We start from the raw sequence: 19074 nt of genomic DNA on the forward strand, positions 1-19074 counted from the left end.
CCCCGGGTTTACCGTGGCAGAAGGGCTTTAAACTGTGGCCCTTCCCCACGGTGCCTTTGCAGCAGCTGCACCAATTTTAAGTGCGTCCCTCAGCATGTAATCCTGGATCTTGGATTGTGCCAGTCTGCAACACGCAGACGTGGACATCTCCTTGCTCTGGAAGACCAGCAAGTTTCGGCAAGACCAAAGAGCGTCTTTGACCGAGTTGATGGCCCTCCAGCAGCAGGTGATGTCTGTCTCGGTGTGTGTCCCTGGGAACAGCCCGTAGAGCACAGAGTCTTGTGTTACGGAGCTGCTTGGGATGAACCTCGACAGCAACCACTGCATCTCTTTCCAAACCTGCCTTGCGAAGGCGCAATCCTGAAGGAGATGGATGACAGTCTCGTTCACCCCGCAGCCAACTCGGGGGCACTGTGCCGTGCTACTGAGACGTCGGCTGTGCATGAAAGCTCTGACGGGAAAGGCCCTCCTCACCGCCAACCAAGCTACGTCTTGGTGCTTGTGTGACAGCTCTGGCGATGAGATGTTCTGCCAAACGAGTTCGACAGTCTGCTCAGGGAACCACCCGACAGGGTCCACCCTCTCCTTTCGTAGGGCGTCCAGGACCTTACGTGCTGACCACTGTTTTATGGCCTTGTGGTCAAAGGGGTTTTTTGTGAAAAACTTTTCCACGAAGGACAGGTGGGCAGGCATGGTCCAGCTGGTGGGGGCATTTCGCGGCAGCATGGCCAGGCCCATCCTTCACAATACCGGGGACAGGCAGAACCTCAGCACGTAGTGACACTTGGTGTTGGCGTACCGGGGGTCTGTGCACAGCTTGATGCAGCCGCACACAAAGGTGGCCATCAGGATGAGGGCCACGTTCGGAACATCCTTTCCTCCACTATCCAGAGATTTGTACATTGTGTCTCTATGGACACGTTCCATTTTGGACCTCCAGACAAAGTGAAAGACGGCCCGGGTGACTGTCGCGGCACAGGAGCGAGAGATGGGCCAGACCTGTGCCACGTGCAGCAAACCCGAGAGCACCTCACTCCTGATGACCAGGTTCTTTCCTGCCATGGAGAGGAAACGCAGCTTCCACCATCCCAGTTTTTGCTTCACTTTGGCGGTATGCACTTCCCAGTTTTTGGCGCATGCCCCGTCCTCTCCGAACCATATTCCCAACACCTTCAGGTAATCTGGCTTAATGGTGAAGGGAATAAAGGATCAGTCGGCCCAGTTGCCAAAGAACATGGCCTCGCTTTTGCTGCGATTGACCTTCGCTCCTGAGGCCAGTTCAAACTGATCGCAGATTGTGAGCAATCTGCGGACCGACTGCTGATCCGAGCAAAAGATGGCCACATCGTCCACGTACAGGGAGGTCTTGACCCGAGTGCCTCCGCTGCCTGGGATAGTCACCCCTCTAATGCCCACATCCTTCCTGATGGACCCGGCAAAGGGCTCAATACAACACACAAACAAGAGAGACGAGAGAGGACAGCCTTGCCTGACTCCAGATCTGATCGGAAAGCTTTCAGTTTCCCACCCGTTGATTAGAACTGCGCTACAGATGTCTCTGTAGAGCAGTTGGATCCAATTGCGGATACCCTCCCCAAACCTTCCTTGGCCTCCGGAATATATATGAATGACTTGCCACTATTGAAGTTTTTATGCAATGATTAACCTGTTTTAGAAACAACCATTCCTTATCACAATAACGCTAGTTTTTTTTTAAAAAAAGACACAAATTTCTAAATCTGCACTTTTTTAGTATAAAAGCAAAATACTGCAAATGCTGGAGATCTGAAATTACAGAAAATGCTGGAAATACTTATCAGGGCAGGCAGTATCTGTAGAGAGAGAAACAGAGTTAACGTTTCGGGTCAATGACGTTTTGTCAGAATTGGAAAAAGTTAGAGATACAGTAGGTTTTGAGCAAGGACAGAGAAAGGGGGAGGGGAGGGAAGAACAAAAGGGAAGATGGAGGACAGGAGAGATTAAGTGACAAAGGGGATGATTGTACAAAGCAAAAGGAGTTGGTAATGGGACAAGTAAATAAACAGAAGATGAGTCTAGAAGAGGTGAAAATGGGAATACCAGAATCATCAACAGCTGCCGTCCGAAACAGAGATTATGGTCCGAAATTGTTGAACTCGATGTTGAGTTCAGAAGATTGTAAAGTGCCGAATCGAAAGATGAGGTGCTGTTCCTTGAGTTTGCATTGAGCTTCATTGGAACAGTGTAAGAGGACAGAGAGGTCAGAGTGGGAGTGGAGCGGAGAATTAAAGTGACAGGCGACCGGAAGCTCAGGGTCATGCTTACGGACTGAACGAAGGTGTTCTGCAAAGTGGTCACCCAATCTGCTAACTTTGGGGCCAAGTTTTGGCCTGAGTTGCTCCTGTTATTTTGGAGCAACTGGTTTAGAATGGAGTATCTTAGAAATTTGAATTCTCGACATTTAGTTTGCTCCAGTTCTAGTCAGTTAGAACAGTTTCACTTTGGAACAGAATTTTTTTTTCAAAAGGGGGCGTGTCCGGCCACTTACGCCTGTTTGCAAAGTTTAGGCAGTTAAAACTTACTCCAAACTAACTTAGAATGGAGTAAGTGAAGATTTTTGTAAGTTCGAAAAAACCTTGTCTACACTTTAGAAAATCAGGTGTAGGTTACAAATTAGGTGTAGGGAAAGGGGGCGGGGCTAGGGTTTAAAGGGAAGTTTACAAACACTTCAGTTTTACAAATAAAGAGCCATCATCAATAATAAATGATAAATACATCAATAAATCAATCAAAAAAAATTAATAAAAAATAAAATCAATAAATAAAACATTTTCTACTTACCGACTGCAGCACCGGGAGTCCTCCAACAGCATGCTGGGATGGCCCCCCATTGTGTGTCTGTCAGTGTCTCTATCTCGTCGGTCTGTGTGTGTGTCTCTCACTGTCTGTGTTTCTGACAGCGAGGGGGGGGGGGTGGGAGGGGGAGGGGGAGAAGGGGGTGGGAGGGGGAGGGGGAGAAGGGGGGGGTGGGAAGGGGAGAAGGGGGGGTGGGAGGGGGAGGAAGGAAGGAAGACGGGTGGGGTGGGGGTAGAGGGGGGGTGGGGTGGGGGGGTGAGGAGAAGGGGGGTGGGGTGGGGGGTGAGAAGGGGGGTGAGGAGGAGGAGGGAGGTGGGGTGGGGGGTGAGAAGGGGGGTGGGGTGGGGGGTGAGGAGGAGGGGGGGTGGGGGTTAAGGGGAGGGAGGTGGGGGCAGGAGTGAGGAGGGGAGGGCGGGTGGGGTGGGGGGTGAGGAGGGGGGGTGGGGGGTGAGGAGGTGGAGTGGGGGGTGGGGGGGGAGGAGGTGGGGGAGAAAGAGGGAGAAGGGAGTGGGGGGGGAGGGGGGGAAGGAGAGAGGAGGGAGGGGGGGAAAGAGAGAGGAGGGAGGGGGGGAAAGAGAGAGGAGGGAGGGGGGGAAAGAGAGAGGAGGGAGGGGGGGAAAAGAGAGAGGAGGGAGGGGGGGGAAGAGAGAGGAGGGAGGGAGGGAAGGAGGGAAGGAGGCTGAACGGCCGGGCCCAAGGCTTCGGGCTGGATTTACAGGTAGGTGACGTCGGGTCTCGAAGGGGCGTCGCGGAGGTCTGGGGCGGGGGGAGAGTCGCAGAGGTGAGGAGGGAAGGGGGGGGGGGGGGAGGAGAGGTCGGGTGCGAGGAGCCTTATCCACACAGCCCCAGTGAGGCCATTCAGCCAGGGCTAGGGGCTGCGTGCTTCGGGCCCCTCCCATAGTTTTGGGCGCCTGGAGCTACTGCACATGCGCGCTACAGTGGGCGCATGTTTTCAGCGCAGGGACCTGGCTCTGCCCCCTACAGCTCGTGCTGCACCGCGCCCAGCTCCAGAGGACCTGCAGGGAGCTGGAGAATAGGTAAGTTGTTTTTTTAGGCACACTTTCTGGCGCGAAAAACGGGCGTCCAAACGGCGCAGCCCGAAACTTGGGCCCTTTATTAGTATCCCTGTTTTGGACATGTACTGCTGGATCTTTGTGTATCGTCGTCGTCGTCCGCCGCCCCCCCCCCCCCCCCTCGGGATCGAGGAAGACTTGCTTCCACTCTTAGCATGAGTTCTTAGGTGGCTGTACAGTCCAATACAAGAACCACAGTCTCTGTCACAGGTCGGACAAATAGTCGTTGAGGGAAAGGGTGGGCAGGGAGCCTGGTTTGCCGCACGCCCCTTCCACTGCATGCGCTTGATTTCTGCATGCTCTCGGCAACGATACTTGAGGAGCTCAGCGCCCTCCCGAATGCACTTCCTCCACTTAGGGCGGTCTATGGCCAAGGATTCCCAGGTGTCAGTGGGGATGTCGCACTTTATCAGGGAGGCTTTGAGGGTGTCCTTGTAATGTTTCCTCTGCCCGCCTTTGGCTCATTTGCCGTGGACGAGTTCCGAGTAGAGCGCTTGCTTTGGGAGTCACGTGTCTGGCATGCGAACTATGTCGCCTGCCCAGCGGAGCTGATCAAGTGTGGTCAGTGCTTCAATGCTGGGGATGTTGGCCTGGACGAGGACGCTAATGTTTGTGCGTCTGTCCTCCCAGGGGATTTGCAGGATCTTGCGGAGACATCGCTGGTGGTATTTCTCCAACGACTTGAGGTGTCTACTGTACATGGTCCACGTCTCTGAGCCATACAGGAGGACGGGTATTACTACGTCCCTGTCGACCATGAGCTTGGTGACAGTTTTGAGGGACTGATCTTCAAACACTCTTCCTCAGGCGGCCGAAGGCTGCACTAGCGCACTGGAGGAGGTGTTGGATCTCATCATCAATGCCTGCTCTTGTTGATAGGAGGCTCCCGAGATAGGGGAAGTGGTCCACGTTGTCCAGGGCCACATCGTGGATCTTGATGTTTGGGGGGCAGTGCTGTGCGGCGAGGACAGGCTGTTGTAGGACCTTTGTCTTACTAATGTTTAGCGTAAGGCCTATGCTTTCATACACCTGCGTCTGTGCACACAGAGGCTGAACTCCAGGACATAGTCGACGTATTGTGTCTATTATAATATCTCTCACTCTTGCTCTCTGTCTCCCATATTACAGGTTCAACCTCTCTTATCCGGGACTCCCTTATCCGGCACCACCCCTCGTCCGGCACCATTCCCGGCCGTCGGGTTGCGCATGAGCAGACACTTCTTGGGGCCCGCTCGGGCTGCTGACCTCCTCCCCCCCTCACCCTGGGTCGCCTCCCCCTTGAGTCGATGACCTTCCCCCATCCGGCAAAATCCCTCATTCGGCACAGGCCAGGTCTCGAGGGTGCCAGATAAAGGAGGTTCAACCTGTATATCTTTTATTTGGAACTAGCCATTGCAACCCTTCCTAGAAGCCATGGGGTTTAATTTCTGTGGGTTCTTGTAAGAGCACTGGGATTAGTGTGCTGACAAGAGTATTTATCACAGGCAGCAGGCAATTCCTTAAGCCCTACATCGAGACTTCTCATCAGTGACCCATCTGGGGCCCACAACCCAGTTTATGCCCTGATGGAAATTATACTTGAATTTGACTCACTGAACTGTCTTGCACCAATAATTTTGGATTATATTAGCAATTTTACTACCAACCTCCCATCAGAATTCGCACAAGCTACTGACTGCATGAATTCACGCATTCTTACCAAAGAAGTCTGAAAAACAAGTGTCACATTAACAATTATTTATTCACCTTCAAATCAGAGTTAGCAGCACTTAAACATTGAGCAGGCAAATAATTAGCAGATAGGGTTAATTGACGGAATGAGAAAACAAGGTTACAAAGGCAGTTCAGTTACATCACAGTAATTCAGCATCAACTGCTTGCTGATCATAAATTTACTATTGAGATCAGTGTCCGAGATTGATATATATGGTATGATTAGTTTAGAATCGGGTTCCTTAGATAGCTGACAAGCTAACAGAAAAATGCTCAGATCTTAACTTATGGGAGCAACTGAGGCTACTGAACCAGGGAAGTTGTGTATGGCCAATTGAGATTGGTAACAATATATCTGTGGTAACTGTATCTGTGCTGCGCTGTCCGTGCTCCATAACGTCAGGATAGACTGACATTTCCTACAGTATTAAGAATGTCGCCCACCCCTCGGTACTTAAAAATAATCCAAATTAAAAGAAATACAAATCACCTTTTTTTTCCCCCTGCCAATAGTCTGATGCAGAGTGTGCACACATCACATTATGCACACTGTGTACACAGCCTGTGCTGACATCACGCATGCAATGTGTGCATATCTCTAGGCCTGATTCATGATGAGAGAATAAAAGGGAAATTTGGGAAATTTTCTTCAAATTCGGGAACAAATCCATTTTTACCACCACAACTAACAAATTTGGGAACCGTTTGGGTGGAAATCTGATTTTAACGATCCCTAGTTGGTGAACATTTAAATATCTTTGATCGACCACCATCATATCAAAGGGTGGGAAGAATAATTCTATGTTCTATCTGCCTGAGGCTGAACCACACTGTTTGCAACCTAGATGACATATTTGACCCTGAAATGAGCTTCTGGCCTAAAACCACCTATTTCCATCTCCGCAACATCGCCCGTCTCTGCCCCTGTCTCAGCTCATCTGCTGCTGAAACCCTCATCCATGCCTTTGTTATATCTAGACTTGACTATTCCAATACACTCCTGGCTGGCCTCTCGCATTCTACCCTATGTAAACTTGAGGTCATCCAAAACTCAGCAGCTCATGTCCTAACTTGCACCAAGTTTCACTCACCAATCACCCCTGTGCTTGCTGATCCACGTTGGCTCCCGGCTAAGCAACGCTTCGATTTCAAATCCCTCCATGGCCTCGCCTCTCCCTATCTCTGTAATCTCTTTCAGCCCTACAACCCGCCCCCCCCCCCCCCCCCAAGATATCTGCGCTCCTCAAATTCTGCCCTCTTGAGCATCCCTGATTCTAACTGCTCAACCATTGGTGGCCGTGCCTTTAGCTGCCTAGGCCCTAAGCTCTGAAACTCCCTCCCTAAGGGCCCAAGTTTGAACTGGTCATTAGAACGGTGCACCTTTGAGCCTTGCACCTATTATTTAGAATTAAAAATGCGCCTAAAAAGTACCTCGCTATTCTGAAGTGTCTGCAGGCCTCCATTCCAGTCGGCGCAGTGCAGCTTGAGCTCTGGGGGGCGGAGCTATTGACGTGCTGTGTCTACACAGCCGGCATGGGGGCGGGGCTAGGGCCCAGCATGTCTGAGTGCCGGCAGCGTTGTGCATGCGCGTTGGAGCGTGTACGCATGCGCAATAGCACAGAAACATTGGCTGGGTGATCGATTTCCCGCCCCTAGCCCCTGGCCAAACGGTCGAAGATATGCTGCTGCGTGATTTTCTTTGCTGCTGAGTGAACGATTTCCAGCCCTGGCAAATAGGCATTGGGTGCTGCAGTAGGTGAGGTAGGGACTTTTTTTTAATTTAATGATTGATTTTTTTATTTTTTTATTTATTGATTGATTGATTTAATATTGATGATGGTTCTTTATTTTTAAAAGTGAATATGTTTAGTGCGCTCTCTTCCCTTCCCCCCCCTCCCAAAAATCTCATCTCAGGCTAGCTTATTTATAAAGAGAAACAGCTGTCCTCACTCAGCAGATTTAAGGCAAAATATCATCGCAAGAGGTTTTAGGCCATTTTAAATAATGTGTTTAATGCTTTTGTGTTTAATGCTTCCCAGCCCCTGTATCTGGCTGTGCCTGCAATGAACTTAACTCTAGGTAAGGTTTTTCAGAGCTTACAAAAGTGGACACTTACTCCGTTCTAAGTTAGTTTGGAGTAACTTTTCGCAGTTCAAACTCACAAAACAGGCATAAGTGGCTTGACGCATCCCCTTTTGGAAAAAAAACCTCAACTAAAACAAAACAAAACTAACCCACTAGAACTGGAGCAAACTAAATGTGGAGAATTGCAATTTCTAGAATACTCCACCAAAAAAAATAGTTGCCCCCAAAAAAATGGAGCAAATCCAGTTGAAACTTGGGCCCTAAATCTCTCCGCCTCGTTATCTCTCTTTCCTCCTTTAAGATGCTGCTTAAAACCTACCTCTTTGACCAAGCTTCATCTGCTGTCATTTCTTCTTATGTGGCTCGGTGCCAAATTTATTTGTTTTGTCTTATAACACTGCTGTGAAGCACTTTGGGACGTTTTACTACATTAAAGATGCTATATAAATACAAGTTGCTGTTGTAGAAATTAAATTACATTTTTTGTTGTATTCTCCATTCCTTTCCAAAGCTGTGTATCATTGTAATTCAGGACTAGGATAGTTGAAATTTGTAACCTTGTATTCTTGGCAATGCAAAACTGAGACCTATATAGCTTGTCAAAACTAACTGCCATTGATATCTCGACGTAGCATGCTAAAATATTATATGTAGTGACAGAGAATGGAAATCCTGCGCTCTCCCTAATGAGAATAAATGCAGAGCCCTAACTGACTAAACTTCAAGACTGCCTTTAGTTAATCAAATCTATCATGACCGCATTGAAATTGCGAGGATAGCTATTCTCACTTAGTTTTCGGTTTCAATTGGGATTGAGCAACAGCATTTTAGTTCTTGGTTGATTACTCATCCATTTTTAGAATCCCACAGAAGGAGGTAATTCAGGTCATCGTGTCTATGCCGACTCTTTGAAAGAGCTATCCAATTAGTCCCACGCCCCAGCTCTTTCCCCATAGCCCTGCAAATTTCACATTTTCAAGTGTATAATCTAATTCCCTTTCGAAAGTTTGAATCTGCTTCCACCACCCTTTCAAGCACTGCATTCCAGATCACAATGACTCGTGTTTAAAAAGAAATCCTCCTCATTTCACTCTGGATGTTTTTGGCAATTATTTTAAATCTGTGTCCTCTGGTTACTGATCCTCCTGCTAGTGGAAACAGTTTCTCTCTATCTATTCTGCCAAAATCCCTCTTAATTTTTAACATCTCTATTAAATCTCCCCTTAATCTTCTCTGCTCCAAGGAGAACAATCCCAGCTTCTCCAGTCTCGCCACATAACTGAAGTCCCTTATCCCTGATATCATTCTGGTAAATCTCTTCTGTACCCTCCCAAGGTCCTTGACATCTTTTCTAAAGTGAGGGCCCAGAATTGGACTCACTACTCTACCTAAGGCCTAGCCGGTGATTTATAAACTTTTAGCATAATGTCCTTGCTTTTGTACCATATGCCTCTATTAATGAAGCCAAGGATGCTCCTTTTTTTTTAAGCAGTCTTATCAACTTGTCCTGCTACCCTCAACGATTTGTGTATGTGGACCTAGGTCCCTCTGTCCCTGCACCCCCTTTAAAATTGTACAACTGTATTTACATTGCTTCTCCTCATTCTTTCTTCCAATGTGTATCACTTCACACTTGGCACTGTAAGACTTCATACACCCCATTCTCCTCTAGGCTCTAATTTAAAAGTTGTGCATACAAAAATAAAATACAGAATGTTAATGACAAGAGTCCTCCTAAAGCCCTAAAGCAAAATGCAGTCTACAAATCATAGGGGCCGAATTTGGTGCATGTTGTGCCCGCACCCGCCGAGGATCCGCTGGAAATGTATGTATTTAGGGCGATTCCTCTGGAACCGCCCATCTGCCGTCCCGGTTCTGCCTGGCGCGAGATTGGTCGCGGACAGATCCGCCGGTGTGATGTCATGCCGCCCGTCCATGCCGGATTTTGGTGAGGGATGCTGGCCTCAGATCGACCTGCCGCCCACCAGAAGCATCGCTCACAAAAAGCAGGTGTGAGCTGGCCGTGAGTCGGGCGGCAGGGAGAAGGGCTCCGAGTGCTGCAGCGCTGCACATCGCGGCTATGGTGCAGGTGCTGGACCATCCTGACTGGGACTGCTGGGAAAAAGTTAGGTGGATGTTGCTTTATTTTATTGCTGATGGTCAGGTTTAATTTGGATGTGACAAAAGCGACTGAAATGTGTCTAGGCTGATGGAAACTTTCTTCTTTGACTTTGCTGAAAGACCTTCATTGAGAAGCCCAATGGCGAAGGCAAAATAATTATGAATAAGTGAAAAGTCACATTTTCACATTTTGTCCATCCAAGCTGATTAATTAATTCTGTGACACAGTCCTTCAAGAAGTTCTCAGGGAAGCACTACATATCACAGAGAGGGTTAGAATGATCTATTGTAAGCCTGAGACAGCTGCAGACACTTAACAATATTTGCATGGGAGGAAAAGGGTATAAAGTTAGAGCAATTCAACTTTAGGGGCAGCGCGATTACAGACCAAACTGAGGAAGGACTACGGTCAATAGAACACAGCAAGAGACAAGTGCCGTTGTGACTCAGTGGCCTACCGTTGAAGTCTCAACGACTAGACTGTCACTATCGCTTTGTTAATGTGTCTTTCTTTGTACTGCAAGGAAACTACTTCATAAAATCTGTTCTGATTCATCACAAAAGACCTGTACCCAGCGTGCCTTGTGGTGACAGACATAAGTCTATTCTGAGAGATGTAATTAATCTGACACATCGAATAACCCTCACAGCACATAAAGCGTGTTGCGATAGCCAGAGTGCAGTCATATGTGGATGGGAAGATATTCCTGATAAAGCAGATGACCTGAAGGACAGATGTGTGTTTCTCACAAGACACCACACACCGAGAGGGTCAACAATGTGAGTGTATTTACAAGTGCACAATAACAGAGGTTACATAACATTATTACATTTACACCACCAACACCCACCCCTCTACCATGCACCACCATCTCACTTCCCCCCGCCCTTGAAGCGATGCCCAAGCTTCTCTTCCTCGCCCCGCCTAAATCACAGCGTGCCACTCCCCTGCCCCTCACTGCCTCTGGTTGACGAGGTCATGCAGGAGGGCAGCGGGATGTCTGCAGACATGTGCATCTTGGTGAGAAGGCAGGGGGTGTGATCGAAGGCGCCGGGATGTCCTGCTCCTCCAGACCTGTCTGCCTTGAGGGTGTGGGCTCAGGGGCTTGCACTATGCATCCAGAAGCCATCTCTTGCCTCATCGCCTCAATGGTCTCGGTAGTGAGCTCCAACACAGTAATGAGCCGGTCCATCCTGTCATCATGCTGCTGGGTGAAGGTGGCCATGCTGCCAGGGATCCCAGCCATGACCTGGAGCATATTGCGACCTATCTTCACGCTTGTCCATGATAGCTGGACCATCTCCTGAATTGCAGAGAGCCGTGGTGGATCCTCAGGTGGTTGCTCGCCCCTGGTGGGTTCTGGCGCCTTGCTTGCCTTCGCACCACGTCCTCTGCGATTGGTTGAGTTTGCCAGTGTGGAGTCCGTTCCAAACCCCAAGAACTCTGAGCCCGACGCCGAGGTTCTGCTGACACCTGGCTCACATGGCAGGAGGCTGCTGTCATCCTGTTCCTGCTCCTGGAGCTCAAGGGCCACAAAGTCGGGCTCTTCTTCGTGGCTCCAGGTGGCGGAGGTGGGAGCGGTGGTAATGGGTGATCGGGAGGGGGAGGTGGAGGAAGGATCCGCTGTCTTGGGCTGGGGCAACGTTGGGGTGGGAAACATTGGGGCCTGACGGCTTCTCTGAAGGCCAGAGGTTGATGGTGTGTCTTGATCCGTACTGTCCGAGTCATTATCTGCAAGTAGAGGATAACATTTCAGTCTGTGGGGGGTGGGGGGGCAGTGGTGCTGGTCAAGCTGAGATGTGAGCCGTGCCATCTCACATTCTGCCAGCAAGGAGTTCCATCTCTACATGGGCATACCAATATTGGGCAACAAAGTGTGCGGTAAACCGCGAGTGCTTTAACATTGCATGACCTTACATGCCATGAGCGTTGCGCACACTGGAGATTAGTATAACCTTACCATGCTCTAGCACCAGATCTGCATCAACCATTGTGGTTGCAAGGTGGCAGTCACCCACCAATGCCAACACACGCTTCTCCAGTCTGCTCAATTCGACCACCTCTGTTGGTCCCCCTCCAGTCGCACGCAGGCTTGCTGCCTTGGATGCATTTTTCTTCTGCACAAAGAAGCGTTGCAGCCTTTAGCCCCTTTGCTGATGCCCCCCACACACACTCCTACAAACACACACATCTGGCGTACAAACCTTTTGCCGTTGGACAGGAGGGGACGAATACATTTTTACTCACTCTTGCTGCTACCACCAAATCATTACCAACATTTCCAGCATTGCTCCCCATCCCACTCAACATTGCCCATTGCGGACATAATCTCAGCGACCTCCCTCCAAATGCGTCAGTATTGGGGTGGTGGAGGCTTGCCATGACCATCCCGGGTGAGGTCATTGTACCTGCACTCCACCTCCGTCACGAGCTCCTCCAATTCCTGCTCATTAAACCATGGGGCTCTAGGCCTGGTTTTGCCAGTCTTCATTGCTGGTTTCTGACCATTCCTCGTCAATGATGAAACAAATGGATTCTCAATAGTTAGTGTGTCTCAATTTCTCCAACTGCCCACTCTACAACTCAGAATGCCCCCTCTCCGACCTCCAACTGTGTCCTCTCCGACCTCCAACTCGCTCCTCTCCCCTCTCACACTCACAGGTGGTTACAACAATCAGCCTCAAACTGCCCCAAAATGATGACACATGCAAATATGACTAAACATTAGATTGTATCTTTCACCAAAAACAAATTAGAGGAGACGGAGAAAGAAAAGGCACAGACTGCCTTTGAGAGGTAGCAGGATGCAATGTTCAGATGCTGAGCATTGTTCTTTCACGCAAGGCATGTCAGAACTTGGGAGCCGAATTTGGTCGCCGCCCATTTATCAACAACAACAAAAATCGCGAAGTCTCACGCATGCGCATTGGAGGCTCTCCAAAGATCGCCGAGTGGAGAGGCCTCCAACTGATGCCAGCCGCTCATTCCCGCTCCCATCCAGCGACTGCCCACACAACGGAGCCCAAAGTGGCTCCCGGTGGCAGAAGGCGGCAAAAATGTAGGTGCCGCCAAAAAATGGGCGGTGACCAAATTCGGCTCCCAAGTTCTGACATGCCTTGCGTGAAAGAACAATGCTCAGCATCTGAACATTGCAGCCTGCTACGTCTCATAAAGACAGTCTTGTGCCTTTTCTTTCTCTTTCTCCTCTAATTTGTTTTTGGTGAAAGATACAATCCAATGTTTAGTCATATTTGCATTTCACCAGTCTATTTCATGTATCGCCGTTGTTCTAAGGAGATGCGGCATTAAAAGTGAACATCTGGCTATTCAAAGTTCTAGAATGGAATCCTTGCTGCATCCCTGCTTATTTGACCAGAGTTTGTATTAGATGACTAGTTATGCTTGTTGTGGGAGTTGCAAGTTCTTAAAACAAGAACAGGAAAAACATGGTTTTTTTGAGAACCGAGGAGTGTCTGTGTAAAGATCTGAAGTTCTTAAATCCACTCCAAGACCTCTGCAGAAAGCCTATCCTGACTCACCAAGTGCAACATTTAAGGAGGACTGCAGAGTTGGAGCTATTGTTCTTTGAATGAAATGTTACAATTGAGGCCTGTACACCTTTCCATGACAGGATTTCAAAAGAAGAGTAGGGAGTTCTACTGGCCAACATTCCTCCCTCTACCAACGCCGCCCCCCCCACCCCCCACAGATTAACAGCTCACCCATTTTTTTTTTAGATGTTTGTGGTATGCTACTGTTTGCAAAATGGCTGCTGCATATGCCCACATAAGCCATTGTGTTTCAAAGAAATTCATGTAAAAGGCTCTGATTCTCACTTAAGGTAGGTTCTGAGAACGAGGGATGGAATTAAATTGTTGATAAATATCTTGTTGGAGTAAAAATGAGACATAAATGAGTATGTAATATGAAGTTTTCAGCTGAGTTGGTGCATTGTGTATGCCAGGTATGGATTGGTCACCCAACCCTTTGTAATGTTTTTCAGGGGCAGTGCTCAGCTTAGCAAGAGATCTAGTTACAGAATTCAACTCTGAGCAGTTGGTATAGTATGCGATAAAGTATCTATATATGCGCATACTGACTCTGTTTGCCATGTGCAGGATATCAATGCATTCATTGAACAACCGCCTGTTCAAAAGCTGCCATTCCCCATCATTGCTGATGAGAAGAGAGAGCTGGCTGTGCAACTGGGAATGATCGATCCTGCGGAAAGGAACAAGGAGGGCCTACCGCTGACTGCTCGTGCTGTAAGTTCTACTGTGCAAAGACTAATGCAATGTTGCTCAACCTGTTACCTTTGTGGAAAATGCCCTTTAAGGGCTGCAATACTTTGCTAAAGAAGTTAGTTGCATCGTGACCTTTTTTTTTGAATCGGCAACTTACTTGGGGACTCTCGTAATTCTACTTGGGCTCTGGGAAAACAGCACCAAAGCAGACATACCCAACTATTGAACACCCGGTAATGTATTTGCTTCATGGGTTCTTTGCTTAAGCATTCATAGCCACACATTGCTATTAAGAACTAGTTGGTTTAACAATCAAGCTGCACATTACCAGTTCGTCCACTATGCTCACAACCACCTGCCTCATCGTGGATCTCCTAAACCCAATTGGCTGGGGTTTTATTGAGTCTTGTGAACATCACATGACTGGCTAAGCCATTCACAATTCAACAGCTTTACACTATTTTGGTAAAACAATAAATCAAGTGCCCCTTATTAACATGGCACTTAAACCAACAAATTAAACTTTTGACATTAATGCATCAAATTAAAATTTGGTTGCACTCCAGTCCTTCCGGCACCCACCTCTCGTGGAAAGCCACGAGCGTACCGGTGGACACCGCATGCTCCATCTCCAGGGACACCCTGGCTTGAACGTAACCGCGGAAGAGAGGCAGGTTAGTCGGGCTGAACGATCCCCTCGACCGCCCGCTGCCTGGACCGGTTAATGGCCACCTTGGCCATGCCCAGGAGCAGTCCTACGAGGAGGCCCTCTCACCTGTCTGCTCCACTCCGCACAGGATGCCAAAGATCAGGAGTGTGGGACTGAAATGCAACCAGAATTTGAGGTTCAGCCCCTTCAAATAATGGAATAGGGGCTGCAACCTCACACATTGAACATACACATGGAACATAGACTCTTCCAGACCGCAGAAATTGCAGGCGGTCTGGGAGTCTGTGAAACGACTTAAAAGCTTATTGCACGGGACTGCTCCATGCAACACCCTCCAGGCCAAGTCCCCAATAAATAGAGGGAGGACTCCTACATCGAGAGCCCTCCATTGGGGAACCCCGCCTTTTCCGGATGGCAAGATGGTGCACCATGTCGTGTCCGGACAGCAGACGAGGATGGCAAAGTGGAGAGTGTCAACAGTTCTGCAACTATTTTGTTGTGAACAATAAAAAAAACATTAAATCAAAGTCAAGTGCCCCCTAATTAAAGGTGGGGGTGGGGGGAGGGCACTCTAAACATTTTCAAACAAGTGCCCCCTTGGTTTTTTTTTGAGGGCACTAAAAACACAAATTATACAAGTGCCTGGTTAAAAGTCGGCGGGGGGGGGGGGGCAATAAAACCGGCACAATACACAAATTAAACTTTAGACAAAACATCAAATTAAAATTTGGTTGCTGGGGGCGATGATACACTCCAGTCCCTCCGGCGCCCACCTCTCGCGGCAGGGGGCGAGTGTACCAGTGGACACCGCGTGCTCCATCTCCAAGGGCACCCTGGCTCGGATGTAACCGTGGAAGAGAGGCAGACAGTCAGGCTGAACGACCCCCTCGACCGCCCGCTGCCTGGACTGGTTGATGGCCCCCTTGGCCGTGCCCAGGAGCAGTCCTACGAGGAGGCCCTCTGACCTACCCGCTCCCCTCCGCACAGGGTGCCCAAAGATACGGAGTGTGGGACTGAAGCGCAGCCAGAATTTGAGGAGCAGCCCTTTTAAATAATGGAACAGGGGCTGCAACCTCGTACGTTCAATAAAAACGTGGAACACTGACTCCTCCAGACCGCAGAAATTTCAGGCAGCCTGGGAGCCTGTGAACCGACTTAAAAACTTATTGCATGGGACTGCTTCGTGCACCACCCTCCAGGCCAAGTCCCCAATAAATAGTGGGAGGACTCACGCATAGAGTGCACTCCATTGAGGACCCCTGCCTCCTCCGGACGGCAAGATGGTACGCCATGGTGTGTCCCGACAGCAGATGAGGATGGCAAAGTGGAAAGTTTCAACAGCTCTGCAACTCTCTTCGTTGAGAGAACAATGAATAAACATTAAATCAAGTGTCCCCTGATTAAAGGCGGGGGGGGGGCACTAAAACCCGACAATAAAACAAATTAAACTTTAAACATATAAAATCAAATTAAAATTTGGTTGCCGGGGGCAATAATACACTCCAGTCCCTCCGGCGCCCATCTCTCACGGAAGGTCGCGAGCGTACCGGTGGACACCGCGTGCTCCATCTCCAAGGACACCCTGGACCGGATGTAAGAGCGGAAGAGGGGCAGGCAGTCAGGCTGAACGACCCCCTCGACCGCCCGCTGCCTGGACCGGCTGATGGCACCCTTGGCCGTGCCCAGGAGCAGTCCTACAAGGAGGCCCTCGGACCTACCCGCTCCCCTCCGCACAGGGTGTCCAAAGATCAGGAGTGTGGGACTGAAGTGCAACCAGAAATTGAGGAGCAGCCCCTTTAAATAATGAAACAGGGGCTGCAACCTCACACACTCGATAAAAACATGGAACATGGACTCTTCCAGACCGCAGAAATTGCAGGCGGCCTGGGAGCCCGTGAACCGGCTTAAAAATTTGTTGCACAGGACTGCTCAGTGCACCACCCTCCAGGCCAAGTCCCCGATAAATAGTGAGAGGACTCCCGCGTAGAGTGCACTCCATCGGGGACCCCCGTCTCCTCCGGACGGCAAGATGGTGTGCCATGGCGTCTCCGGATGGCAGACGAGGATGGCAAAGTGGAGAGTCAACAGCTCTGCAAACCTGTGAGCATACTTACAGGTGCATTCATTACACACCCCTTTTAACAAGGGATTGAGAGCTATGCCGGGCGGCCAGGAAGGGTGGGAGATTTGTATTCTTGTCCTCGGGATCTGAAAGAAGTTAGGTCAAGTTTTCTGACGGAGGTGCCGCATCCACCTCCTTTATATCCTAGTGCTGTCAGTGTGAGAGTACAATACTGCTTGATATAATGCAGGCTGGTTCTGTTGGTAGCCTATCAAGTACTAGAAGTTGGCTCTTCCATCCTTGAACTTAAATTGTCTCCTATCCCTATTGTTGTAATTATCCATCCAGCTTCAGGGAATAGCTGAACCTTTGTTAAAGTTAGTTAACTCGAGTTCTTCTATAACTGCTTGCTTATATTTCATCTTTCCTCGGTGAACTACAGGTTGCATTCGCTTCTCTCAAATTGCTCACTCTGCTTCTGTGGATGGATTTGAACTGCTGGGGCCAGTTCACTGACTCAAGTTTAAAATACATTTTTTTTAAGGAAAAGTTACTGTGCTAACTACCCTCATTTTAGTTATGAGGAAAGATTGGATAGGCTGGGGTTGCTTTCTATGGAACTGAGGAGATTGAGGGGAGACTTGAAGTGTATAAAATTATGAGGGGCCTAGATAGAGTGGTGAGGAAGCACCTATTTCCCTCAGCAGATAACCAGGGGCATAGATTTAAAGTAATTGGTAGCGGGGAGTTGAGAACTTTTTTCACCCAGAGGGTGGAGGGGTATGGAGTCTGGAACTCACTGCCTGAAAGGGTGGTAGAGGCAGAAATCCTCACCACATTTAAAAAGTGCTTCGATGTGCACTTGAAGTGCCGTAACTTACAGGGCTACGGACTAAGGCCTGGATTTTAGGCTTCTCTGTTTTCGGGGTGAAAACGGCGGCGGGGCGGGAAAGTTACTGGCCGGGAATAGTTTGCGCTTCACTATGTAAGTTTGGGCATCTGGGCCCTACGTCAGGAGGCGCAGTGCTAAGGGAGGTGTTGTACACCTTTTGTGGCGCAAGGATGGGAAACTCCCGAGCTAACGTGCCGGGCCATGTGCACTCCAAAAGAGGCCTGCGGGGTAGGGGGGGAGAACCTTAAAAAAAAACCACACAAACAGTTCGAAAACATTGTCCACGTCGCCACAACACAAATCGCTAAAAAAATTAAAAGAACAAACACTGGCACTTACCTTCGGAGCACTTTATCTTCCTCTCCATTGCCGGCTATGCTGGACCGCTCTGATTTCCCAGGCAGTCATTGCGGCGCACTTCCGGGCGAACGGATCGGGCAAAAGTCAAAACTACTGCCAGTGTCGTGACCAGAGACATAGCACACCCGGCTCAGCTCTTCCCGGCGGTTCTGCTCCACGCCGCCGCAAAACCGGATCGGAGGATCGCGGCGGGGCACAGGAGACCTCAATGCCGCAAAGGACCAGAAAATCCAGCCCTTAGAGCTGAAAGAATGAAAGACTTGGCTTTATATAGTGCCTTTCATGACCATCGGCTGTCCCAAAGTGCTTTGCAGCCAATGAAGTACTTTTGGAGTGCAGTCACTTGTAATGTGGGAAATGCAGCAGCTTCCACAAACAGCAATGTGATAATGGCCAGATAATCTGTGTTTGTTCTGTTGACTGAGGGATAAATATTGGTCAGGAACCAGGGATAATTCCCCTGCTCTTCTTCGAAATAGTGCCATGGGATCGTTTATGTCCACCTGAGAGAGCAGACGGGACCTCGGTTTAACGTCTCATCCGAAAGACAGCACCTCCAACAGTGCAACACTCCCTCAGCACTGCACTGGCGTGTCAGCCTAGATTTTTGTGTTCAAGTCTCTGGATTGGGAGATTTGAGCACAAGAATCTAGGCTTACACTCCAGTGCAATTTTCGGTCGGCACAGAAACAATGGGCCGAATGGCGGCCTCCTGTGCTGTAAACGTCTATGATTCTACATCATTCCCCAACACTTCATTACACTACAACCTTCCTACTCTCATGCCACCGTCCCAGACTTTACTCCATTTTAGACAAGCCTTCAGCTTCACTCTGTGCCTCTTTTGGCATTCTCCGAAGGGCTCACCCTGGCACTTGTCGCTGTCCCCTCACAAGCAGCAACCCAACTGCCCCATCCTACTCTCTCACCGACCTTACTGCCCAGCTTGCCCTGGGAGGGCTAACCTTGCAAATCTTCTCCCCATCCAACTCATCCCACCAAGCACTGACCATGTGTT

The 19074-nt window shown here is 49.3% G+C and overlaps 1 protein-coding gene across 1 annotated transcript in view; it reads left to right on the forward strand.

The window, feature by feature from the left end:
• Nucleotides 1-19074, forward strand: part of prdx6 (peroxiredoxin 6) — a 49325-nt gene that overhangs the window by 16034 nt on the left and 14217 nt on the right. The window contains exon 3 of the mRNA XM_070886212.1: nt 13947-14093. Coding sequence (XP_070742313.1) covers nt 13947-14093 — 147 coding nt within the window. The remainder of the gene's footprint in view (nt 1-13946; nt 14094-19074) is intronic.

The sequence above is a fragment of the Pristiophorus japonicus genome, chromosome 8 (genome assembly GCF_044704955.1).
Source record: "Pristiophorus japonicus isolate sPriJap1 chromosome 8, sPriJap1.hap1, whole genome shotgun sequence".
NCBI classification, from domain to species: domain Eukaryota; kingdom Metazoa; phylum Chordata; class Chondrichthyes; family Pristiophoridae; genus Pristiophorus; species Pristiophorus japonicus.